The sequence below is a fragment of the Anomaloglossus baeobatrachus genome, chromosome 1 (genome assembly GCF_048569485.1).
Source record: "Anomaloglossus baeobatrachus isolate aAnoBae1 chromosome 1, aAnoBae1.hap1, whole genome shotgun sequence".
Lineage (NCBI taxonomy): Eukaryota > Metazoa > Chordata > Amphibia > Anura > Aromobatidae > Anomaloglossus > Anomaloglossus baeobatrachus.
In genome coordinates, this window is record NC_134353.1 from 787,388,925 (window position 1) to 787,415,448 (window position 26,524).

At 47.9% G+C, this 26,524-nt stretch overlaps 1 protein-coding gene across 2 annotated transcripts in view; it reads right to left on the reverse strand.

The window, feature by feature from the left end:
• Positions 1-26,524, reverse strand: part of DMXL1 (Dmx like 1) — a 330,551-nt gene that overhangs the window by 42,463 nt on the left and 261,564 nt on the right. For both annotated transcript variants that reach the window (XM_075324980.1, XM_075324981.1), the window contains 4 exons: positions 24,218-24,304; positions 10,572-10,693; positions 10,320-10,461; positions 7,979-8,039 (listed from right to left, as the gene is read on the reverse strand). In XM_075324980.1, the coding sequence (XP_075181095.1) occupies positions 7,979-8,039; positions 10,320-10,461; positions 10,572-10,693; positions 24,218-24,304 (412 nt within the window). The remainder of the gene's footprint in view (positions 1-7,978; positions 8,040-10,319; positions 10,462-10,571; positions 10,694-24,217; positions 24,305-26,524) is intronic.

Sequence of the window (26,524 nt, forward strand, 5' to 3'; positions counted from 1 at the left end):
TACGCCCGGGATGTGAACTGCTGATATGGTGGATGCTCTTTCCTCTACCCACATCAGAATCCGCCTGACTTCCCGGAAGGCTTGCCGACTGCGTGTCCCTCCTTGGTGGTTGATGTATGCCACCGCTGTGGAGTTGTCCGACTGAATTCGGATCTGCTTGCCTTCCAGCCACTGCTGGAAGGCCAATAGGGCAAGATACACTGCCCTGATCTCCAGAACATTGATCTGAAGGGTGGACTCCTGCTGAGTCCACGTCCCTTGAGCCCTGTGGTGGAGAAACACTGCTCCCCACCCTGACAGACTCGCGTCTGTCGTGACCACTGCCCAGGATGGGGGCAGGAATGATCTTCCCTGCGATAATCAGGTGGGAAGAAGCCACCATAGCAGAGAGTCCTTGGCCGTCTGAGAAAGGGAGACTTTCCTGTCTAGGGAATTTGTCTTCCCGTCCCATTGGCGGAGAATGTCCCATTGAAGAGGACGCAGATGAAACTGCGCGAACGGGACTGCCTCCATTGCTGCCACCATCTTCCCTAGGAAGTGCATGAGGCGCCTTAAGGTGTGCGACTGACCCTGAAGGAGAGACTGCACCCCTGTCTGTAGAGACCGCTTCTTGTCCAGCGGAAGCTTCACTATCGCTGAGAGAGTATGAAACTCCATGCCAAGATACGTTAGTGATTGAGTCGGTGCCAGGTTTGACTTTGAAAGGTTGATGATCCACCCGAAAGTCTGGAGAGTCTCCAGCGCAACATTCAGGCTGTGTTGGCATGCCTCTTGAGAGGGTGCTTTGACAAGTAGATCGTCCAAGTAAGGGATCACCGAGTGTCCCTGAGAATGCAAGACTGCTACCACTGCCGCCATGACCTTGGTGAAAACCCGTGGGGCTGTCGCCAGACCAAATGGCAGAGCTACGAACTGGAGATGGTCGTCTCCTATCACGAAACGTAGAAAACGTTGGTGCTCTGTAGCAATCGGCACGTGGAGATAAGCATCTTTGATGTCTATTGATGCAAGGAAATCTCCTTGAGACATTGAGGCAATGACAGAGCGGAGGGATTCCATCCGAACCGCCTGGCGTTCACATGCTTGTTGAGCAGCTTTAGGTCCAGAACAGGACGGAACGAGCCGTCCTTTTTTGGAACAACGAAGAGATTGGAGTAAAAACCTTGCCCTTGTTCCTGCAGAGGAACAGGGATCACTACTCCTTCTGCTTTTAGTGAGCACACCGCCTGCAGAAGGGCATCTGCTCGGTCGGGATGTGGTGAGGTTCTGAAGAACCGAGGCGGAGGACGAGAACTGAATTCTATCCTGTACCCGTGAGACAAAATGTCTGCTACCCACCGGTCTTTGACCTGTGGCAGCCAAATGTCGCAAAAGCGGGAGAGCCTGACACCGACCGAGGATGCGGAGGGCTGAGGCCGAAAGTCATGAGGCAGCCGCCTTGGAAGCGGTTCCTCCGGTTGCTTTCTTGGGGCGTGACTGAGCCCGCCAGGAATCTGAGCTCCTATGCTCCTTCTGAGTCCCTTTGGACGAGGAGAATTGGGTCTTGCTGGAGCCTCGAAAGGACCGAAACCTCGACTGCCACTTCCTCTGTTGAGGTTTGCTTGATCTGGGCTGGGGTAAGGAGGAGTCCTTACCCTTGGATTGCATAATGATTTCAGCCAATTGTTCACCAAACAGCCTATCCACAGATAGCGGCAAGCTGGTTAAACATTTTTTGGAAGCAGAATCCGCTTTCCATTCCTTTAACCACAAGGCTCTGCGCAAGACAACAGAGTTGGCAGACGCAATTGAGGTACGGCTTGTGGAGTCCAGGACAGCGTTGATAGCGTAAGTCGCAAACGCCGACATTTGCGAGGTTAGGGACGCTACTCGCGGCACTGCTGGACCTATGAAAGAGTCCACCTGTGCCAGGCCAGCTGAAATAGCTTGGAGTGCCCACACGGCCGCGAATGCTGGAGCAAACGACGCGCCAATAGCTTCATAGACAGACTTTAACCAAAGGTCCATCTGTCTGTCATTGGCATCTTTAAGTGAAGCCCCATCTTCCACTGCAACTATGGATCTAGCTGCAAGCCTGGAAATTGGGGGATCCACCTTTGGACACTGGGTCCAGCGTTTGACCACGTCAGGGGGAAAGGGATAACGTGTATCTTTAAGACGTTTTGAGAAACGCTTATCTGGGTAGGCATGGTGTTTCTGGACTGATTCTCTGAAGTCAGCGTGGTCCAGAAAAGTACTCAGTTTAGGCTTGGGATACCTGAAATGGAACTTCTCCTGCTGTGCAGCTGCCTCCTCTGCAGAAGGGGCAGGGGGAGAAATTTCCAATAGACTATTGATGGCCGCTATAAGGTCATTTACCACGGCGTCACCATCAGGAGTATCCAGATTGAGAGCGGTTTCAGGATTAGACTCCTGATCACCCTCCTCTGTCTCATCATGTAGAGACTCCTCTCGCTGAGACCCTGATCCGCGTGAAGACGTGGGGGGTCTCTCCCAGCGAGCACGCTTAGGCTGCCTGGGACTGTCATCTGAATCAGAGCCGTCAGGCTGAGATGCCTGGGACCCCCTTGAAGCACTGATTAACTCCAACTGAGGGGGACCGGGGAACATTGCCACAGCAGTGTCCATGGACTGAGTAACTGGCCTGGCCTGCAAGGTCTCTAGGATTTTTGTCATAGTGACAGACATCCTGTCAGCAAAAACAGCAAACTCTGTCCCCGTCACCGGGACAGGGTTCACCGGCGACTCTGCCTGGGCCACTACCACCACAGGCTCCGGCTGACGAAGTGGCACAGGGACCGAACATTGCACACAATGGGGGTCATTGTAACCTGCCGGTAGATTAGCCCCACAAGCGGCACACACAGCTTTCACAGCCTGTGTCTTGGCACCCTTGCGTTTTGCAGATGACATGTTGTCGTCTCCTCAGAGCAATAGGGGTATACAGCCAAGAAGCGACCTTACAGTGCAATATATATATATCTGGTACAGGAAAAAGTACACCAAATAACACTGTGGCACTAGTGGGGCCAGCACGAATGTGCTGCTTACCGCCCGCTTAACGCGGGTGTGTGGTCGCCAGAAATCCCTTGTCTGGGTCTCCCAGAGCCTGTGTCCGTTCCCCAGCCAGACTGCATGCAGGAATGGCTGCCGGCGTCTCTGTGGAGGGGGGGCGGGCCCTGGGTGTGCTCAGACAAAAAGCGGGAAACCTGCGTCCCACTGTGCCCAGTGAGAGGGCTGGAGCATGTAAATAAGGCTCCAGCCCTCGGCGCTGATGATTGCACAACGCCTGTCCCCTTCCCTGAGTGACAGGGAGGGGGCGGGAACGAAGCGGAGCTAGGCCGCAAAAGCCGGGGACTAGATTTATAAGCGCCGCCGTCGTAAAAGCACGGTCGGCGCTAAGTCCCCGGCGCACTACAAGTCCCAGCCGCGCCGCCGCTCCCGGAGCGGGCGGCGCGGTAGTTCCCAACACATAAAGTCACTCAGCTAGGCTGCAGTGACTCAAACCCCAGCGCGCAGCGCTACTGTCCCCGGCGCACTAGCACACCCAGCAAGTCTGGAGCGTGCGCGGTCAGTCCATAGGGGGACACAGAGTACCTGAATGTTGCAGGGCCTTGTCCCTGAACGGTACCCCCGGCTCCTTATCCAGCAGGTTCAATGGGTCTGTGGACGGAGCCCGGCCTCAGGGCTTGGAGGCTGGTAAGATCCCACTTCCTCAGAGCCCCTTAGGGGGATGGGGAAGGAAAACAGCATGTGGGCTCCCGCCTCCGTACCCGCAATGGGTACCTCAACCTTACAAACCGCAAGTGGGGTGAGAAGGGAGCATGCTGGGGGCCCTATATGGGCTCTCTTTTCTTCCATCCGATATAGTCAGCAGCTGCTGCTGACTAAACAGTGGAGCTATGCGTGGATGTCTGACCTCCTTCGCACAAAGCAGAAAACTGGTGAGCCAGTGATCCCACTGGGGGTGTATAGCCAGAAGGGGAGGGGCCTTACACTTTTTAGTGTAATTGCTTTGTGTGGCCTCCGGAGGCAGTGCTATACACCCAATCGGCTGGGTCTCCCAATGGAGCGCCGAAGAAATTGCATTTTAGATATGTTGAATACTTTTTATTTCATTTCTCTGAGAAGCTGCAGTGACCAAAAAAAAACAAACAAATTTCGGCAGTTTAATTATTTTTTCTTAATTAACTTTACTACACAGATCAATTATATATTTTGATAGATCTGACCGAAGCAAAGGGAATGATTAACACTTTAAAAAAATGTTTTGTTTTGTCACTATTGAATTAAAGTTTTCTCAGAGGACTAAAACCTGAAATAGTTTGCTTTATAAACTTTAATATTGCAGTATACAGATAAAATGAAGATTTCCTGTGAAGCCCAGCAGAATAAGCTTAATAGGGCGACACGGTGGCTCAGTGGTTAGCACTGCAGTCTTGCAGCGCTGGGGTCCTGGGTTCAAATCCCACCAAGGACACTATCTGTAAGGAGTTGTTATGTTCTCCCTGTGTTTGCATGGGTTTCCTCCAGGTACTCCGGTTTCCTCCCACACTCCAAAGACATACAGATAGGGACTTTAGATTGTGAGACCCAATGGGGACAGTGTTCCTGATGTATGTAAAGCGCTGCGGAATATGTTAGCGCTATATAAAAATAAAGATTTTATTTTATTTGATTTTAATAGAGTGCAAAGATGTCAGCCAAGAGAGGCTTCAGCAGGTCCCTGGCTGCAACTAAATGGCACTTCATGATGACGTCGCAGCGAGAGGCATGAGTTTGGGATCGTGTGCCACCTGATGTCACCACGTAAATGCTGATGGTAAAGACCAAGAGCAACATTTAAGGGTATTAAGAACAGTAAAGAACACCACTACTAAGACTACTCTCATAAAAATATTTTATTCAAATTCATAAATATTGAAACTAGACAGTTGTCGTGTCCTAATTTCTTCAACACAGTTAATATCACAGAGACATACATATAAAGTGCAAGTGTCAACCAAAGTTAGACCCACGCCAGGGCTCGGCGTAGATGGTTGATATAGAGGAGGACAGAGTATGGTAGTTACTAGGTCACTGTCAGGCTGATACTGGTTCAATGTATCCTGTATCTACCTAATTGCTAGTGGATAGATGTCCTAGCTGTCATTGACCCTCTCTCTACTTGAGGTGTATGTGAACCTCACTGTCCTTACTGACCTCTAGCGGGGGTAACCACCACCAAAAAAGTGATAAGGTGCATAAAACAGAACCAAAGACAAACAAATACAAAAATGCGTTAGATGTCCAGGGTTCTTATATTAGGTAAAGTATCCCTACTAAAGATATGCTGGATTAGTTAGGTAGGAGCCCGGAGTTCCACTTAGCTTATGGACCCCCAAGCTCTCCCGACGCGTTTCACCCCCCCTAACGCAGTAAAAGGGGATCATCAGGTGATGTGTACGAGTCACTTCTTTAGAAAGGACACAAGGACGACTTTTTCAGGAAATGATGCCTGTTCCCTTACAGTATATGGGTCAAGGAGAACTATTATGTCCGGTATGGTTATCAGAGTCTAGTCCCAGGATATGGGCGTGGTTGTATATGCATTCGTTTGTGCGAACGCAGGTTCTTGTGTCCACTCTAATTCTCAGGGGGACGTATAGTCTTTCCTCACACTCCTATAGCGTGGTGTGTGTACCATTGCCCTTGGCTGATAGCAGAGTAAATTTTCTAGCGCGGTGTGGCAACCAAGATGTACAGTATTTCCTCGTATTCCTATAGCGTGGTTTGTGTACCAATCCTCTTGGCTGATAGCCCAATAAATTTTCTAACGAAGTGTGGTAACCATAACATCACTCGGTATGGAAGTGACTCCTGTGAGAGAAAACAGCGGTGTGCACACAATGAATGAGGGAAGGTGCCCTGTCATAGGACTGGTGAGTCGTCCTAAATAAATATGTTTCCTTGCCAATACAGGAGGTATGGAATGCTACCAGGATCCTGGACAATGGGATCACTCCAGTTATGTATAAGTCTCCTGTTGCTGGAGCTCTACCAGCAGGGACAATATATCCCGAGTATCAGCACTCTGGCACGCTGGGAGCTCCTAACGGGATCCAGGTACCTGTGCACGTCTCCTGTATGTGGCTGCCGTCCAGATGTGGGTCTGGACGGCAGCCACATACAGGAGACGTGCACAGGTACCTGGATCCCGTTAGGAGCTCCCAGCGTGCTGATACTCGGGATTTATTGTCCCTGCTGGTAGAGCTCCAGCAACAGGAGACTTATACATAACTGGAGTGATCCCATTGTCCAGGATCCTGGTAGCATTCCCTACCTCCTGTATTGGCAAGGAAACATATTTATTTAGGACGACCTTCCCTCATTCATTGTGTGCACACCGCTGTTTTCTCTCACAGGAGTCACTTCCATACCCTGAGTGATGTTATGGTTACCACACTTCGTTAGAAAATTTATTGGGCTATCAGCCAAGAGGATTGGTACACAAACCACGCTATAGGAATACGAGGAAATACTGTACATCTTTGTTGCCACACCGTGCTAGAAAATTTACTCTGCTATCAGCCAAGGGCAATGGTACACATACCACGCTATAGGAGTGTGAGGAAAGACTATACGTCCCCCTGAGAATTAGAGTGGACACAAGAACCTGCGTTCGCACAAACGAATGCATATACAACCACGCCCATATCCAGGGACTAGACTCTGATAACCATACCGGACATAATAGTTCTCCTTGACCCATATACTGTAAGGGAACAGGCATCATTTCCTGAAAAAGTCGTCCTTGTGTCCTTTCTAAAGAAGTGACTCGTACACATCACCTGATGATCCCCTTTTACTGCGTTAGGGGGGGTGAAACGCGTCGGGTGCTTGGGGGTCCATAAGCTAAGTGGAACTCCGGGCTCCTACCTAACTAATCCAGCATATCTTTAGTAGGGATACTTTACCTAATATAAGAACCCTGGACATCTAACGCATTTTTGTATTTGTTTGTCTTTGGTTCTGTTTTATGCACCTTATCACTTTTTTGGTGGTGGTTACCCCCGCTAGAGGTCAGTAAGGACAGTGAGGTTCACATACACCTCAAGTAGAGAGAGGGTCAATGACAGCTAGGACATCTATCCACTAGCAATTAGGTAGATACAGGATACATTGAACCAGTATCAGCCTGACAGTGACCTAGTAACTACCATACTCTGTCCTCCTCTATATCAACGATCTACGCCGAGCCCTGGCGTGGGTCTAACCTTGGTTGACACTTGCACTTTATATGTATGTCTCTGTGATATTAACTGTGTTGAAGAAATTAGGACACGACAACTGTCTAGTTTTAATATTTATGAATTTGAATAAAAAATTTTTATGAGAGTAGTCTTAGTAGTGGTGTTCTAATCTAATTACTACCTCAATACTAACCTCTGTGGTTTTAGTTATTAAGAACAGTAAGCAAACAAGCTCTGATCGCTGCTGTTAACAATGGGAGTTGGCTGCAAAACAGAGCTGGAACCCAGGAAAGCCAAGTGAGATTTAAATCATCCAGGAATGCTGGATTTTTAATAAATGGTTATTTCTGGGCCTGGATTTTTATATTGTAGAAGATAGGTTGATAGTGGCATATGTCGCTATCTCTGCCTACGGTGTAAGTTTCTTTGTAAGTCTGTGTGCGTTGGAGTAAAAGTTCTAAAGTTCTTTCTGTGCCAACCATCTAATCTAGAAGACAGTTATCCCATAATAATATTTCATGAAAAATATGGTATGGCTAGAGTCGCAGACTGTTTTTTTTAGACTAGACAAAATGCAGCAAGAATACTGGTGGAGCTTCATGCATAGCACTTAGCCTGAAAGGATATTAAGAGTGCGGGATGCCGATATATTTTTGTTATTTAATAGATTTACACTCCCGTACCAACACTAAAAATATGAAAATAAAAGCAAAGACAATCCGCTCAGATATTTTTAAATTACTCACAGTAAGGCAGGGTTGGGTGAGATGCCATTCTTCGTACATCTTTTATTTGCTTTTTTATCATCTGTACAAAAGAAACGTTATTAGACTTTAATCATACATCGTCTGGATACAAAAATAAATAAAAAATATTATATATACACATACACACAGGGTGCTTAAAAAATATTATACACACGTTGAATTATCATAGAAAATGTATTCTCCGTTGTACAAGGTTAAATTTACATTCACCGCAGCGAGTGGTTTAGGTAAGTATTATAAAGTGTTTTTTTATGTTCTACACAGCCGCCTGGGCTCTTACATACAGCATGTTAGTATGCTGTATATAAGAGCTCACTGGTTGTGGCTGCAGCTTACAGGGCAAAAAACTGGTGACAGGTTCCCTTTAAGCTTTCCCATTTCCAGAAATGTAACCTTGTAGAACGGGAAAAACATTTTTCTATGATAGTTCAAAGTGTGTATACATTTTTTGAAGCAGCCTGTATATATTTGTGCAATACCAACAAATTACAGTATTTTAAAGGGAACCAAACAACAGGATTTTCATGTATAAGGTGCAGCCAGTGCAGTACTGGCACTATGAGGCACAGTGTGTACATACCATCAGGGGGCAGCTCGGGTGTTTAGGCAGTGAAATCCAACTTTATAAAGTTTGAAAAATCAAGCACTTTAGGAGAGAGGTGCAGACGTCAATCATAATGTCCGGGCGGGTTATGCATGTGTATCCCTGCCCCCCCGCCGCCTGTTCCTCCCTCTCTCTGGTTATATTCAAATTTCTCTCTTCACAAACATGGCGCCGGAGTTGGCACCTGCGCATAGCGCTTATCACCGGCGCCATGTTTCTGAAGCCCGCAGTAGCTAGTATTACCTGCAGCTACGATATCATGCCGCCCCAGGACACCGTGACCGGGTCTTGCAGCACTGCCGTCACGGGGTCATGTGAGTCCATTGTGAACTTACCTCACCTGACCCCCGATGTCACTGGCAGGCTGCTGTTGGCTTTTTCCTGTGGCGTCCCGGTGTCCTAGGCGGCTAATGTGCTGGCACAGTGTCCTGGGATGGCACGATATCCTAGCTGCAGGTAATACTAGCTACTGCGGGCTTCAGAAACATGGCGCCGGAGATAAGCGCTATGCGCAGGTGCCATGTTTCTGAAGAGAGAAATTTGAATACAACCAGAGAGAGGGCGGAACAGGCGGCGGCGGGGAGGGGATACACGTGCATAACCCGCCCGGACATTAGGAGAGTGGTGCACACGCCAATCAAAAAGTGCTTGATTTTTCAAACTTTATAAAGTTGGATTTCACTGCCTAAACACCCGAGCTGCCCCCTGATGGTATGTACACACTGTGCCTCATAGTGCCAGTACTGCACTGGCTGCACCTTATACATGAAAATCCTGATGTTTGGTTCCCTTTAAGTATGGTCTGATCAAATGTTTTTTTTGCTTCTGTCAGAACACAAGTGATAACATAACAACTGGGCAAGGCAATCGATGACATGCAGGCCACTCAGCAGCACTATGTATATATAAAATGTATACCACACAGTATATTTACTGTATCTCCCTGTATTGAACAGTGCTGAGCGCTACATTTTCTCAAACAGTATAAAGAGATAATTAAATAATTTCTATGCATAGTATGCCAGGGCTTACATTCAGCGTTTGTGCCAGGAACCTTAAGGGCGTTACACAGCGGAAAAAAACAAACAAAAAAAAACCCTCCCCCAAGGGTAAGGGAAGCTGTTAAAAAGAAAAAGTATTACTCACCTACCAGCTCCCATTTGGATCCAGCCCAGACCGCTCCGTGGTTTATGCTAAGAGAGGAAGAGGAGACTATTTGGTTCCACTAGTAGCAGGACCACAGCAGTCTGTGAATGGCTACAGCAGCTCGGTGACTTGAGCAACAAGTCATCAGATGCTTTTCTGCCGAAGCGCTGTTAAAGTCACCTGAACCTTGCAGTCATTCACACCCTGCAGCGGTCCTACTACTGGTGCAACTGAGACGTCTCCTCTTCCTGTGTCAGTGTAGACCATGGAGCGGCTTGCGATGGATTTAGGTGGGTCCCGGTATGTGAACAAAACTTACTTTGTTTTTTTTTACAGCTCCAAAGCCCTGTGGAACTTTACTTTTTGAATGGATAGCCCTTTAACTCTGAAAATCACCTACACAGATATTATGGGTTAAATGGTGGCTGAGTAACAATTCTGGTTTTATCTACATGTCTTTAATGCTTTTATTCGCATTAATTGTCATAAATGTGTTTACGAACCTACAATATTGAAGCCATTTAACATGGCAAAACCTGGGTACCTTCATACATAAAAGATACTACGCACCACAGATGCACCCCTTCCTGTCTGAACTCCTCCTAGCCAGGGCATATTTATGGGTGTTCCAGGATTACTGTGGGTATAAGGAGTTGAGCCTTGAACTGTGGAAAGATCATCGCGCGTATGTACAACTAGAAAGTCGTCAGGTCTGTAAAAACACATCATGGGATAAAGTCATATGTTAAAGTAATCAATAAAGAATCAATACAACAGTAAATCACCACGATCATATTTATACATATAACTACAAACAAATACCCTTTATTTTCCATTTCAAAGTCTTCATCAATCCATGAAAAAATCTGTGTGGCCAAGATTGCAGACACATCAAGCTCCTGGATGTCATGACTCGAAGCAATTGCAACACAATTTCGGTTGGCCTAAAAAACATAAATGCAGACAGTCTACAAAAATCTAAAACACTTGCAGATCTATAAAGGACATATGGGAGGAATTGTCAACGAATATGTTTGACTTTCACATACAAAAGTGCTAATAAGTCAACAATGATGGCCTTAAGTTGGTGGCCAAATGCACATGTATAAGAGGCTAAACAAAGCGTGCATGTTTATTTCAACAGGGTGAGAAGACTTCAAAGTGGAGAGGGAGAAGGGGTTAAACCCGCGCAATCCGCCAGTAATCCAGAAGGAGATGTTGATAAATTAAACAATCTTTTATTCCATGGGTCTACGCGTTTCAAGGTCTAAGACCTCTTCTTCAGGACCAGTAAATCAAGTGTTGATTTACTGGTCCTGAAGAAGAGGGTGTTGATTTACTGGTCCTGAAGAAGAGGTCTTAGACCTTGAAACGCGTAGACCCATGGAATAAAAGATTGTTTAATTTATCAACATCTCCTTCTGGATTACTGGCGGATTGCGTGGGTTTAACCCCTTCTCCCTCTCCACTTTGAAGTCTGAAACACGTGGGGCCGCAGCAGCTGCCATTATCTCATGCTATCTGTGGTGGTTGTGACCTCTCACAACCTCAATCGGTGAGTGCATTTACTAACCGTGTGTTTAATCTGGTAAAACCCTATCAGCGCTTCTCTTTTCTAGCTTATCAACAGGGTGAGAAGAAGAAGCTGCTGCTGGACACTTTAGGCCTGTTCCCCTCGGAAACAAAGGATAGGACACACAAGTGCGGCTGTAAAATATAGACTATATAAAGCACCATCATAATATGGGGAGGCAAATGTGTTTTCTCAGGGATTCGTATGGACACTTCGACAGAACAAAAGATCAAACATACTGAACTTGGACAAACCTGCTCTCCCTCCAAGTCAACCCCAATATTGGTGGACAGTTGATGGGATTTTACAGATAAGATTAAGGGTATGTCTGCACGCTGCGTTCTTGATTTGACAAAAAAAATGCACTCTCTGACAACGGTAAACACTGCGTTTGAGAAAAAAAACGCGGTAAAAAAGCATGGATTTTCGATACATTTTCAATGCGTTTTTGATGCATTTTCAATGCGTTTTTGTAAGTGCGTTTTTTTAAAAGAGAAATACAATATGATAGGATAATTCATAGATAGCTAAAATAGATATATAGAAAGAACATATAGAATAGATATACATAAATAACAAAATAGTTTGATAGAGGGATAGCTAGCTTAGACAGGTGGGTTTTTTTCCGTAAAATAATGAATGTTGGATCCCCTCTATTTTTCATATCTAGCACAGGAACAGCAGCAACTGCAAGCTGCAACCCTCATCACTCTGCTGTACCTTGGCTGGTTATGAAAAAAAGAGAATTTTGTTTACTTACCGTAAATTCTTTTTCTTATAGTTCCGACATGGGAGACCCAGACCATGGGTGTACAGCTTCTGCCTCCGGAGGACACACAAAGTACTACACTAAAAAGTGTAGCTCCTCCCTCCTAGCATATACACCCCCTGGATAACCAAATATAGCCAGTTTAGTGCAAAAGCTGAAGGAGGACATCCACCCACAAGTAGAGATAGAGCAAAACCCGGAACAACCGGAACCTCTGTCTACAACAACAGCCGGTGAAAACACACGGAGCAAGAAAACTGCCAACAGGCAACAGGGAGGGTGCTGGGTCTCCCATGTCGGAACTATAAGAAAAAGAATTTACGGTAAGTAAACAAAATTCTCTTTTTCTTCATCGTTCCTTATGGGAGACCCAGACCATGGGACGTCTCAAAGCAGTCCATGGGTGGGAATAAATAGAAAACTGAGAAGTAGGCGAAACCTAACTTCACAAATGGGCGACAGCCGCCTGAAGGATGCGTCTGCCCAAGCTCGCATCTGCCGAAGCATGAGCATGCACTTGGTAGTGCTTCGAAAAGGTGTGCAGACTGGACCAAGTGGCAGCCTGACAGACCTGCTGAGCCGTAGCCTGGTGCCTGAAAGCCCAAGAGGCACCGACAGCTCTGGTCGAGTGCGCCTTGATCCCCGGCGGGGGAGGCACCTGAGTACTCTGGTAGGCATCGGATATGGCCGACCTAATCCAACGAGATAGGGTCGGTTTAGAAGCCGAGAGACCCTTGCGCTGACCTGTGGTCAGCACAAAAAGAGAGGTGCACTGCCTAAGAGCAGCGGTGCGTGACACATAGATCCGGAGCGCCCGCACCAGATCTAAAGTATGCAACGCTTTCTCAAAGCGATGAACAGGGGCCGGACAAAGGGAAGGCAATGAAATGTCCTGGTTAAGGTGGAAAGGAGAAACCACCTTAGGAAGAAAGTCCGGAGTCGGACGGAGAACTACCTTGTCTTGGTGAAAAACCAAAAAAGGTGACTCCGAAGAGAGCGCGGCCAAGTCAGAGACTCTCCTGAGAGAAGTTATGGCCACCAGAAAGACGACTTTCTGTGAAAGTCGAAACAAAGAAACTTCCCTAAGAGGCTCAAAGGGGGGTTTCTGTAAGGCCGTGAGGACCAGATTAAGGTCCCAGGGATCCAAAGGCCGCCGGTAAGGTGGAATGATGTGAGATGCGCCCTGCATGAAGGTGCGCACCTGAGCCAGTCGGGCGATACGCCGCTCAAAGAACACTGACAGAGCCGAGACCTGTCCCTTAAGGGAATTGAGGGATAGTCCTAGCTGCAGACCGGACTGTAGAAAGGACAGGATGGTTGGCAAGGAAAAAGGCCAAGGAGCATGGCCGGAAGAACGACACCAGGACAGGAAAATTCTCCAAGTCCTGTGGTAAATTTTTGCCGAGGAAGACTTCCGAGCCTGAGTCATAGTGGGGATGACTTCGGGAGGAATGCCGGAAGCCGTCAGGATCCAGGACTCAAGAGCCACGCCGTCAATCTGAGAGCCGCAGAATTCTGGCGGAAAAACGGACCTTGAGAGAGAAGGTCTGGGCGGTCCGGGAGATGCCACGGCACCTCTACGGACAGACGGAGCAGGTCTGGGTACCAAGCTCGCCTGGGACAGTCTGGGGCGATGAGAATGACCCGACGGCCCTCCATTCTGATCTTGCGCAGGACTCTGGGCAAGAGAGCTAGAGGGGGAAACACGTAAGCCAGACGAAACTGGGACCAATCCTGAACCAGCGCGTCCGCTGCAAAGGCCTGAGGATCGTGGGAGCGAGCCACGTAAACCGGGACCTTGTTGTTGTGCCGGGATGCCATTAGATCCACTTCCGGAGTGCCCCACTTGCGGCAGATCGACCGGAACACTGCCTGATGCAGAGCCCACTCGCCGCTGTCCACGGTTTGACGGCTGAGATAATCTGCCTCCCAGTTTTCCCCGCCTGGGATGTGGACTGCGGATATGGTGGACTTTGAGTCCTCCGTCCACTGAAGGATGCGATGAACCTCCAACATTGCCAGGCGGCTGCGAGTCCCGCCCTGGTGATTGATGTAGGCAACTGCTGTCGCGTTGTCCGACTGGACTCGAATATGCTTGCCCGCCAACAGGTGGTGAAAGGCTACGAGAGATAGGAGCACAGCTCTGATTTCCAGCACATTGATTGAGAGGACTGATTCGGACGGAGTCCAAATGCCCTGTGCTCGGTGGTGGAGAAATACTGCTCCCCAGCCGGAAAGGCTGGCATCCGTGGTGAGGATCACCCAGGACGGGGTCAGGAAGGAGCGTCCCTGAGACAGAGAGAGAGGCCGAAGCCACCACTGAAGAGAGCTCCTGGCTTGTGGTGACAGAGCCACCAACCTGTGCAAGGAAAAAATCCTCTTGTCCCAACAGCGGAGAATGTCCAGCTGCTGAGGACGCAGATGGAACTGGGCAAAGGGAACCGCTTCCATTGACGCCACCATCTGACACAGCACCTGCATAAGGTGCCTGACGGAATGACGGCGGGGCCTCAACAGAGAGCGCACTGCCAGATGGAGGGACTGCTGTTTGCCTAAGGGCAGCTTGACAAGTGCCGGCAGAGTTTCGAATTGCATCCCTAGGTACGTGAGTTCTTGGGTCGGGGTCAGAGTGGACTTGGGCAGATTGACAAGCCACCCGAATTGAACAAGAGTGGCGAGAGTGAGCGAGACACTCCGCTGACAGTCTGCGCTGGATGAAGCCTTGACAAGAAGGTCGTCCAGGTAAGGAATTACTGCCAACCCCTGGAGGTGCAGAACCGCAACCACTGCTGCCATGACCTTGGTGAATACTCGAGGGGCCGTGGCTAACCCGAAGGGGAGAGCCACGAAATGGAAATGTTCCTCTCCGATTGCAAAACGTAGCCAACGCTGGTGCGAAACTGCAATTGGCACATGCAGATAGGCATCTCTGATGTCGATGGATGCCAGGAAATCCCCTTGGGTCATTGAGGCAATGACTGACCGCAGAGACTCCATGCAAAAATGCCGCACCTGAACATGCTTGTTGAGAAGCTTGAGATCCAGGATGGGCCGGAAGGAACCGTCCTTTTTGGGGACTAGGAAGAGATTTGAATAGAAACCTCTGAACCGTTCCCTGGATTGAACCGGTACAATTACTCCGCTGGCCTGCAAGGATGCCACGGCCTGAGAGAAGGCGGCGGCCATGGAGCAGGGGGGAGTTGAAGAAGAGAACTCTATCCTGTAGCCGTGGGAGAGGATATCCCGCACCCACTGGTCGGAGACGTGTTGAAACCACACGTCGCCAAAGTGGGAGAGCCTGCCACCGACCAAGGACGTTGCTGGCTCGGCCAGATAGTCAAGAGGAGGCTGCCTTGGTGGCAGCAGCTCCTGCGGACCCTTGTGGACGCGGCTTCTTGCGCCAGGTGGGCTTCTGGTCCTTGGCCGAGTTAGTGGACGAGGCCGAGGGCTTAGAGGATGACCAGTTAGAGGAACGAAAGGAACGAAACCTCGACTGGTTCCTGCCCTGGACAGGTTTCCTGGCTTTAGTCTGTGGCAAGGAAGTACTCTTCCTGCCAGTAGCCTCCTTAATAATTTCATCCAGCTGTTCACCGAACAGCCTGGACCCAGCAAATGGGAGCCCAGCAAGGTACTTCTTTGAGGAAGCATCTGCCTTCCACTCACGAAGCCACAAGATCCTGCGGATAGCGAGGGAATTGGCGGAGGCCACCACAGTGCGGTGAGAGGCCTCCAGCATGGCAGACATGGCGTAGGCTGAAAAGGCTGAAGCCTGGGAAGTTAAAGCAACCAATTCAGGCATAGAGTCCCTAGTGAGGGTATGCATCTCTTCCAGAGAAGCAGAGATGGCTTTGAGAGCCCACACTGCTGCAAAAGATGGGGAGAACGAGGCCCCTGTCGCCTCATAGACAGACTTGGCCAGGAGATCAACCTGGCGGTCAGTGGGATCCTTGAGTGAGGTGCCATCAGCCACAGATACAACTGTCCAGGCTGAGAGTCTAGACACCGGAGGGTCCACCTTTGGTGAGAGAGCCCACTCCTTGACCACCTCTGGTGGAAAAGGAAAACTGTCATCAGAACCACGCTTAGGAAAGCGTTTGTCAGGACAGGCTCTGGGCTTGGACACAGTGGCCTGAAAACTGGAGTGGTTAAAGAACACACTCCTTGGTCTCTTAGGCAAAGTAAACTGGTGCTTTTCTGCCAGAGAGGGTTGCTCCTCTGATACTGGCGGATTGAGGTCCAATACAGTATTAATGGACGCAATCAAGTCACTAACATCTGCATCCCCCTCAGTCAGATCAATGGGGCACATAGAGGTAGCATCCGAGCCCCCAGTAAAGACATCCTCCTCGTCCTGCGAATCGGCTCGTGAATTGGAGCCGCGGGACGAGGAAGGAGAGGGGTCCCTGCGTCTCCTTTTAGGAGGACGGGGTCTGGGAGCAGATGAAGAATCCTCTGTGAGCTCTGGAGAGCGAGCTGAAGCAGCAGGGGCACCCTGTGAAGGGGGCTGATGCATGCTCAGCAGAGTCCGGGACAGCTCTCCCATGGAGTCTGCAAAGGACTGGGAGATAGACTTAGTAAACAATTCTACCCAAGCCGGGGGTTCAGTCACCGGGGCCGGAGCAGCCTGAGGGACCACTGGGGAGACTCCAGGCTGAGGCACCACCATGTTAGAGCAGGCATCACAATGAGGATATGTGCTCGGTTCAGGCAGTACGAGCTTACATGCAGTGCATATTGAGTACAGCCTTGCTCCTAGTGTGAGACATGCTGCTGAGGTGGGTGCTCTGCAGTAAGAACACACTCCTTCAGAATGACCCCCAGAGAGTGTATAATAAAGTCCACAACCAGAGGTTGTGGCTTACCAGACCGATTTGTGTGCCTTCCGGATCCCACAGCTCAGACCCCCAGACAGGTTGCAGAGATGCAGCTGCCAGCACCGATCAGTGTGAGAACGCTGATAAAATGGCACCGGAGTGAGGAGGGGGGGCGGGGCCTAGTCCAAGAGCGGGAACCGGAGGGCCAAGGGGATATACAGGGGAGGGAAACATCTCAGAGATGAGTGTCCTCCCCTCTGCTGAACGGCCGGTGCCGCACTGTCCCTCCGCATGACTGACATGCAGGGGCAGTGAAACCGAAAGTAGGCCGCAGCTGAAGCCGGGGACTAGATTTTACCATGCGGCCGGCGAGCAGGCACCCTCGGCGCGGTTCTCAGGGGAAAACCAGAGAACCGGCCGGAAATGTCACCAAAACAACTAACACACTCTCCCCAACAATAAAAAATGCAAGGGACCCCCTGACAATAACGTCTCAAATACTTAGCTTGAGAGACGCAGGGCCAGGTCCCTGAGGGATGAGTGCTCCGTCCGGCAGGGTCCTGAGAGGGCTGCGGATGGAGACCGGTCTCCTGCAAAGCAGTGAGAACCGTGCTGGCTCCCACTTCAAGCCAGAGCCCGAGGGATGGTGAAGGAGCGCGGCATGTAAAGGCTCCAGCCTTGAAATCAACCTTAACAGCACCGCCGACACAGTGGGGTGAGAAGGAACATGCCGGGAGTCCAGCTTGGACCCGCTTTTCTTCCAACTCTTTAAAATCAAAAATCAAAAATCAGATGAGAATGCATGTGTGATCCTCCTGAACACAAAGCATTGAACTGGCTATATTTGGTTATCCAGGGGGTGTATATGCTAGGAGGGAGGAGCTACACTTTTTAGTGTAGTACTTTGTGTGTCCTCCGGAGGCAGAAGCTATACACCCATGGTCTGGGTCTCCCATAAGGAACGATTAAGAAATAGAGGGGATCCCGCGCTATGTTTTTAAATTAATCTATTTAAAAAAAAATAAAAAATAAAAAAATGACGTGAGGTCCCCCCATTTTTCTGAAACCAGCCAAGGTGCAGCAGACAACTGGGGGCTAATATTACTAGGGTGGCAAGGCCCATTGTTATTTGGCCCTTTCTAACCTAACAATAGCAACCCACAGCCGCCCCAGAAGTGGCGCATCCATAAGATGCGCCAATTCTGGCAGTGGACCCGACTCTTCCAGTTGCCCTGGTGTGGTGGAAATCGGGGTAATAAGGAGTTAATGGCAACCCACAGCAGCCACTAAGTCCTAGATTAGTGATGGCAGTCATCTATGAGACCCTGCCCCCATCACTAATCTGTAAGTGAAAGTAAATTAACACATACACCCCCAAAATCCTTTATTTGGAATAAAATACAAAAGACCACCCCTCTTTCACCACTTTATTAACCCCTAAATACCCCTGTAGGTCCGAAGTAATCCCACAGTCATTCAGCTCTGCTACATGCCTGTCCTGTCACAGCGAGAACCATAGAGCATGACTGCCCGCTGACAGCAGACAGAGCCGCGCGATGAAAATCAACTCATGTGAACCTTTGATGTCGGTGCCGCGGCACAGGTAGTAGTGTGGGGCCCGTAGCTGTGACGTCAGAGGTTCCATTGAGTTCATTCTCATCGCGCGACTCTGTATCTGTGTCATTGCCTGATTTGCGGGCAAAGTTGAAGGACTCCAGCTGTGACCGGAAATCACCTGAGTGACGGCACCACAGATCTTGCGGCTCACTTCAGTCACTTGGGTGACTTGCTGTTACAGGTGGAGGACTCAAGCTGTGGCAGCGGCTAACCTGAGTGACGTCACCACTGATAGCGCGACTCACTGGCGTTCAAGGCGAGCAGTCATGCTCTATGGCCGCTTGCTATGAGTGTCAGATGTAGCAGTGCTGGAAGCGTCATGGGACCTCGTGTGGATGACGTCGGACCTGGAGGGGTGTTTGGAGGGTTAATAAAGTGAAAGGGGTGATTTTTTGTCTTTTATGTCAAATAAAAGATTTTTGGGTGTTTAAGTTTATTTACTTTCACTTACAGATTAATGATGGAGGGTATCTCAGACGCCTGCCATGACTAATCTAGGACTGCCATTAACTCCTTATTACCCCGATTGCCACTGCACCAGGGCATTTGGAATGAGCCAGGTAAAGTCCCGGGATTGGCGCATCTAATGGATGCGGCAATTCCGGGTGGCTGCTGGCTGATATTTTTAGACTGGGTGGCTCCCAATAACATGGGTCTCCCAAGCCTGAGAATACCAGCTGCCAGCTGTGAGGCTTTATCTTAGCTGGGTATCAAAATTTAGGGGGACCGCACGCCTTTTTTTTAAAATTATTTATTGTACTGTACGATATAGACCCGCCCACTGGCGGCTGTGATTTACCGCTGTCTGACTGCAACTAATCATAGGCGCAGTGGGGCGGGGGAAGCAGTGAATATGAGATGAGCCTAATGAGCGACCGGCACTTTTAGAAGCAGGAGAGGCCACGGGACCAGTGTGACAACCGAGCCACGCCGGTGGGACATGGGACGAGAGAGACAGTGAGTGTGAGAGCAATGAAGAAGTGACATGCAGCTTTTTTTAAAGGCAACGGTTTTGACAAATATTTGTCAAACAAAATGCTGACGAAAAAAAGGTGCGCATGGAATTTCTGATTTATCATAGACTTTGCTGGGAAAGCAAAACACATGCATTTTGTCAATGACAGTGAAGTTTAAAATGCAACCAAAACGCAAGAAAAAAACGCAAGGTGTGCACATGGCCCAAGTCCATCAGATTCACGCGACTTTTATTGTAAAGTGAATCGGTCAACTCAAATAATGCTAATAACTTGCAGATATAGGGTTAATCTGCAGATTAATAAAATTATGAAGGTACCTGGCCACAGTATTTATATGCGGCACCAGGGAAAAAATTAACGCTATTTCTCCCGAGAGCCGACGGTTTTTAGTCATGCAGGCATGCTTAGAGCAGATACAGTTACTGCTCACATCACAGAATAGTGGTTGTAAAATCTAAGCCTTAGATGAAACTATGGAAACTAATAATCTCATTGAGGCCACCCGGAGAGACCGAGTCCAACAAGAAAGTCCACCTTGCCTCCCGTTGTAGAATTTCTTTTATCCCAGTCTCCCTTTCGATGGGGTCTTGGAATCACTTAAATAACCTGAAAAGATATGTTCTTAAGATTACCACCATGGAATTGATTAACATGCCTGGCTAGTGCTGTATTCCTTCTATGTGTAATGTCTTCCACATGTCCTCCAATTCTTACCCGCAGCTGTCTCTTTGTTTTGCCAACATATGCAAGTGGGCAGCTACAGGTGCAGAGGTAGACCACACCTTCTGTTCTGCAGTTGGCAAAATCCCTGATGTTAAAATTTCTATTGGTTTTATGATTTTTAAAAGTTTTCATTTGGTTAATGTAGGGACAGTGAGGGTAAGTTTAACTATAGTGACTAGAGGTTCAGGACTCTAGGATACCGCGCAGGAGGACAGACTGAATATCCATGTAGATCAGGATTATCCTGATACTGACTTAAGAAACCTCTGAACCTTGTTCTCCCTTACGAACCATTTGTCCTGGGCTACCCTCTGGCGAGGGTCGAACACTGGTCGACACCTGCACTATTTGTTTTGTTCTATATGTGGTCTTGATGACAAGAGAGAGAACATTACAATTGTTCTGTTTTAAATATTTATTGAATAAAATATAATTTTAAGAGAGTAGTGGAATTTGGTGGTTCTTGATAATAATTACTACCTCTAGTATTAACCTTGTGATTCTAGTTAACCCCTTACAGTGTGCTGTGAAAATGTCACAGTGCACAGTACATGCCGGCCGTGGTAAACATTCACTTACCCGGCGCCATCAAAAGTCACGTAATGTGATCTAGTGGATCCGATGGTTGTCATGGTAGCACAGGGTCATGTAGTTATCATGAGTCAGTTCCACTCACAGCCAGCAGTCCGCCGTGTGTGAGAGAAGAGCAGCTTTTCTGCAAATCAGACCAATGCTGCTCTGATCTACAGAAAATATAGTCCCCTAGGGGGACTAATAAAATAAAATAAAAAAAAAGTAATTTTTTTTTAAATTTAAATAAAAAACCCCTAAAAGATTTAGATCACTCCCATACGCCCCATTGAAAATTACAGGGTTACAAAAATAAAAAAATTATACACATATTTGGTATCGCCGCATTCAGAAATGCCCGATCTATCAAAACATAAAATCACTTAATCTGATGGGTAAACGGCGTAGCAGCAAAAAAAAAAAAAAAAAATCCAAAAGCTAAAATTATGTTTTTTTGTCGCCGCATATTTTGCGCAAAATGTTATAACAGGCAATCAAAACGCATCTGCGCAAAAATAGTACTGTTAAAAACATCTGCTCGAGACACAAAAAATAAGCCATCACTGAGCCATAGATCCTGAAAAATGAGAACGCTATGGATCACGGAAAATGGTGCAAAAACGTGCGCCTTTTTCGGACAAACTTTTTTTTTTTTTAATCCTTTGGATAAAAGTAAACCTATACATGTTTGGTGTCTACAAACTTGAGGCATCACACCGACACATTAGTTTTACCATATATGGAACACATCGAATGAAATATCCCAAAAACTGTCGCACTTTTTTTTTGCAATTTTTTTCACACTTGGATTTTTTGCCGTTTTTAACCCCTTCAGCCCCAGAGCCTTTTCAGTTTTTGCGTTTTGCTCCCCTTCTTCCGAGAGCTGTAACGTTTTTATTTTTCCGTCAATCTTGCCATTAGAGGGCTTATTTTTTGGGGGACGAGTTGTACTTTTAAATGAAACCATAAGTTTTACCATATGGTGTACTGGAAAACAGCAAAAAAAGTGTGGAAAAACTACAAAAAAAGTGTGATCGCACAATAGTTTGAGATATTTTATTCACTGTGTTCACTATATGGTAAAACTGATGTGTCATTGTGATGCATGAGGTCGGTGCGAGTTTGTAGACACCAAACATGTATAGGTTTACTTGTATCTAAGGGGTTAAAAAATTCACAAGTTTGTCCAATAAAAGTGGCGCACATTTTGCACCATTTTCCGAAACCCGTAGCGTTCTCATTTTTCGGGATCTATGACTCAGTGATAGCTTATTTTTAAGTCTCAAGCTGACGTTTCTAATGATACCATTTGTGCGCAGATGCTACGTTTTGATCGCCTGTTATTGCATTTTGCGCAAAACTTGCGGCAACCAAAAAACGTAATTTTGGTGTTTGGAATTGTTTTTGCTGCTACGCCGTTTACTGATCAGATTAATTGATTTTAGATTTTGTTAGATCGGGCATTTCTGAACGCGGCGATACCAAATGTGTATATTTTTTAATCCTTTAATTTTCAATGGGGCGAAAGGGGGGTGAATTGAACTTTTAGGTTTGTTTTTTATTTTTTAAAACTTTTTTTAACTTTTTTTTTTTTTTTTTTTTTTTTTTTTAATTTTGCTAGTCCCCCTAGGGGGCTATAGCGATCACCAATCCGTTCACTCTGCCCTATCTGTAGATCTCAGAGCTAAGATCTGCAGACATGGTACTTTACTCTCCGTGCTGGTACTATACCGGCATTGAGAGGAAGTGACTCATGTTAGCTACAGGCGTCATCACATGACCCTGTGCTACCGTGGCAAACACCGAAAGTCACGTGATCACGCACGTGACTTCCGGTGGGGACGGTGGTAAGTAAATGTAATGGCTGCGCGCATATACATCTCGCTGCCAGACTTTGGCAGCGAGATGTAAGGGGTTAAATGTTGCAAATGGAAGCGATTCCACTCGTAACATGCATGCAGACATGTCAGCTGTTGAAAACAGCTGATGTGCACGGATCGCAGCAACCTGCCCACGGCAGGGGGCGGGGCTTAACCTCACATGCTCCATGACGGATAGATCAGTCATTGGTCGTGAAGTGGTTAAGTACATTATATGGTAAAACTAATGGTTTTACTCAAAAGTACAACTTGTCCTGCAAAAAGTAAGCCCTTATATGGCAAGATTGACGGAAAAATAAAAAAAAGTTATGGCTCTCGGAAGAAGGGGAGGAAAAAACCCCCCAAAAAACTTAAAAACACCCCTCTCCTGCAATGCAGCTACTGCGTACTCTCTCAGCCAGAGAGATTGCGCAGGCTAAAGAGACCATGCTAAAGGAAAACGAGCTGTAGCCCATAAAAGATAAAATCTCAATGCACAAGAGCATGACATCAAAAAGAAAAAAAAGGGGTAATTTGCTTATTTTCATGCTGTCTAATTAAAGCAATTTAAGAACTTGAGAATACACCTTTTAAAAGGAAAATGGATATCTCGCCATGTGTAGTAATTTTAATTCTGCTCCTTTAGTCTCAAACTCTCCTATTGGAGCTGTCAACTGTAGAAAATGGGAAATTACCGTATTTTTCGTTTTTTAAGATGAACAATAATTATTGATACACAATTGATTATAAGATGCAACCCAAATTTGGAGAAATAAAAAAAAAAAAAAGATGGAAAAAAAAAAATATGGGGTCCGTTTTATAATCTGGTGGTGTCTTACCAGGGAGAGGGGGCAGCAGTGAAGTGGGGTGATGCAGCCCAGATACTCACTGCGGTCTCTGCTCTGTGCGGAGGCTGATGACGCCGCTCTGCTCTGTGCGGGGGGCAGGGAGTCACCGGCCATTATGAAGATGTCGGCAGTCTACGGTGAGGGCTTCAAATAATGGCAGTCATAGTCAGCGCGTGCGCAGATGACAGCTTGAGCTGAGAGCTCCATCTGCGCAGGCGCTGACTCTAGGCGCCATTATTTGAATCCCTGATATCTTCAGAATGACCGCCCGCCCGCCGCTCAGCACAAAGCAGCCGTGCGCCGAGCAGCACATAGCAGCCGCGCATAGAGCAGAGCCGAACAGAGTGGAGCCGATGCACACAACAGCGCCGTACTGACAAGCGACGGCAGCACCCGGTAAGCTACATTCGGATGTTAAGAGACACACATCATTTTCTTCCCAAATTTTTGGGAGGAAAAGTGGGTCTTATAATCCGAAAAATACGGTAACTTGTTCTTCTATTGATATTAGTCATTCATTTAAGCAATATCACTGGCTCTCATAACATGCACTGCCAGCATAGATGCAAAATACAAAAATACATTGTAATGTTGCACATCTGTCATGTAAACTTAGAGGCTGTACAGTCTTTGCTTACTTCTCTCCTTAAACTCTGAACAATAATAAGCAATCCTAACAATGACATGAGACAACCTGACCGTGCAGAAAAACACTCACTTTATTTACTGCAAAAGCAGTGATTATGTCAGACTCTTTATGGATTATCCGAGCTCTTCCTCCCGAGGACACCAGATCAGCTTCAGTCTGTAACAAGGAAAATCAATTAATTTAGGGTGAAATATCAAAAATGCTTCTCCATTACACATCTCATCATTAGTGATGAGCGAGCATGCTTGTAACTACTCGGTACTCGCACGAGTATCGCTGTACTCGGGCTGCTCGGCGGGGACCGAGTAATCTCGCGATACTCGTGGTCTTCATCCCTGCATGTTGGCGCTCTTTTGAGAGACAGCCCTCATGCAGGGATTGGCTGGCAGACCACTGCAATGCCACAGCCCTGTTAGTTGTGGAATTGCAGTGATTGGCCGGCCTGCACAGCGTGACCGAGCCTTTATACCGGCCGGCGCGCTGTGCTCTGCTCACAGCTATCCAGACAGTGAGTGCAGGGAGAGTGTCGCTGATTCAGGGAAAGCTTTGCGGCCCTTTATAGCTTTTTCAGTTGCAGGGCTGCAAACAGTGTGACCAAAAGTCCTTCTCAGGACTATTCTAGTTGTATACAGGCAGGCAGGGTATAGCCAGGTCGGAGTACAGTAGCAGAGTCCTTCTCAGGACTATTGTTGCTATATACAGGCAGGGTATAGCCAGGTCTGAATACAGGCTAGTGACCAGAAGAGTCCTTGTCAGGACTATTGTACCAGTATACAGGCAGGCAGGCAGGCAGGGTATATATAGCCATTCCTAGTGGTGACCGTATACCAGCCTTCATCATATCTGGGGCTGGTGTACACAGTGTAAAACAGTCCAGATAGTGTCTGACTTGTCTGTAATTGTCGCTCCTAAAAACCTGTTAGGTTCTTATTGCGTCCGTGCTTGGTTTTTAAAACCGCACGTGTGTGCCTGTCGGTGGCAGCGTACAGGTGCACTTGTGTGCAATTTCCACAAACTTTGATATAACACACAAGTAGTGAATATACACGTCAGCAGTGCACAGCATTGCAAAATGCGCAAGGGCATTGGCAAGGAACAAGGAAGTGGACGTGATGGTGGTGCAGGCAGAGGCCGAGGTCGTGGGCAAGCTCTAATTTCGCCACAACAAAGGGCCACATCTAGTCGCTCGCACGTCCTGTCCCAAATTCTTGGGGACCGCAGCAGTACACCGCTCTTGAACCAAGACCAGTGTCAACAGGTTGTTAGTTGGATAGCAGATAATGCTTCCAGTCAGATTGGCACCACCACAAACACTCTGTCTTCCACACGGTCAAGTGTCAGTAGCCGTGATACTGCACCGCACATTTCTGAACCTGATCCTCCTTCCTACCACCAGGCTGAGTACACGTCCTCCTCGGACATTAATGATCCCACACTTGGACACTCGGAAGAGCTGTTCACGTTTCCATTCACACATTCTGGCCTCTCGCCAGCTCATATTGAAGTGGGTCATGAGGAGATCGTCTGTACAGATGGCCAAATATTTGAGCAGCCACGTTCTCACGAAGTTGGCAACGTGTCTCAACAAGTGGTGGACGATGATGAGACACAATTGTCAGGAAGTCAGGAGGAGGAGCAGGGTGCGGAAGAGGAAGACGACGTGGTGGATGATCCAGTAACTGACCCAACCTGGCAGGAGGATATGCAGAGCGAGGACAGCAGTGCACAGGGGGAGGGAGGCGTAGCATCACAACAGGCAGTAAGAAGCAGGGTGGTGGCCCCAGGCAGAAGTCAGGCAACCGTTCCCTGGAACAACACGACGACACAAGGTGCCTGTACAAATGTTAGGTCTTCCCGAGTCTGGCAGTTTTTTAAGTTGGATCCAGATGATTCAAAAAAGGCCATTTGCAACACCTGCCGTGCCAGCATCAGCAGGGGTACCAAAACTAGCAGCCTGACCACTACCAGCATGATCAGGCACATGTCAGCCAAGCACCCGACTTTGTGGGAAGTACAACAGAGTCGAGGAGCAGTGCTTGCTGATGTCACTGCTACGTCTTCACTGGTTGTGCATGCGAGCCAATCCCCTGTCCATGCTGCCTGCGAACAAGCCTCCTCCACTCCTGCACCTGCAGTTGCCTACGCAGAAAGAACACCATCATCAAGCACGTCCTTGTCCCAGCGCAGCGTTCAGTTATCCATTCAGCAAACCTTTGAACGCAGGCGCAAATACACTGCCAACACCCCACATGCCACAGTTCTAAATGCTAACATTTCGCGACTGCTTGTGCTGGAAATGTTGCCTTTTAGGCTGGTGGAGACAGAAGCATTCCGTGACCTGATGGCGGCAGCTGTCCCACGTTACTCGGTCCCCAG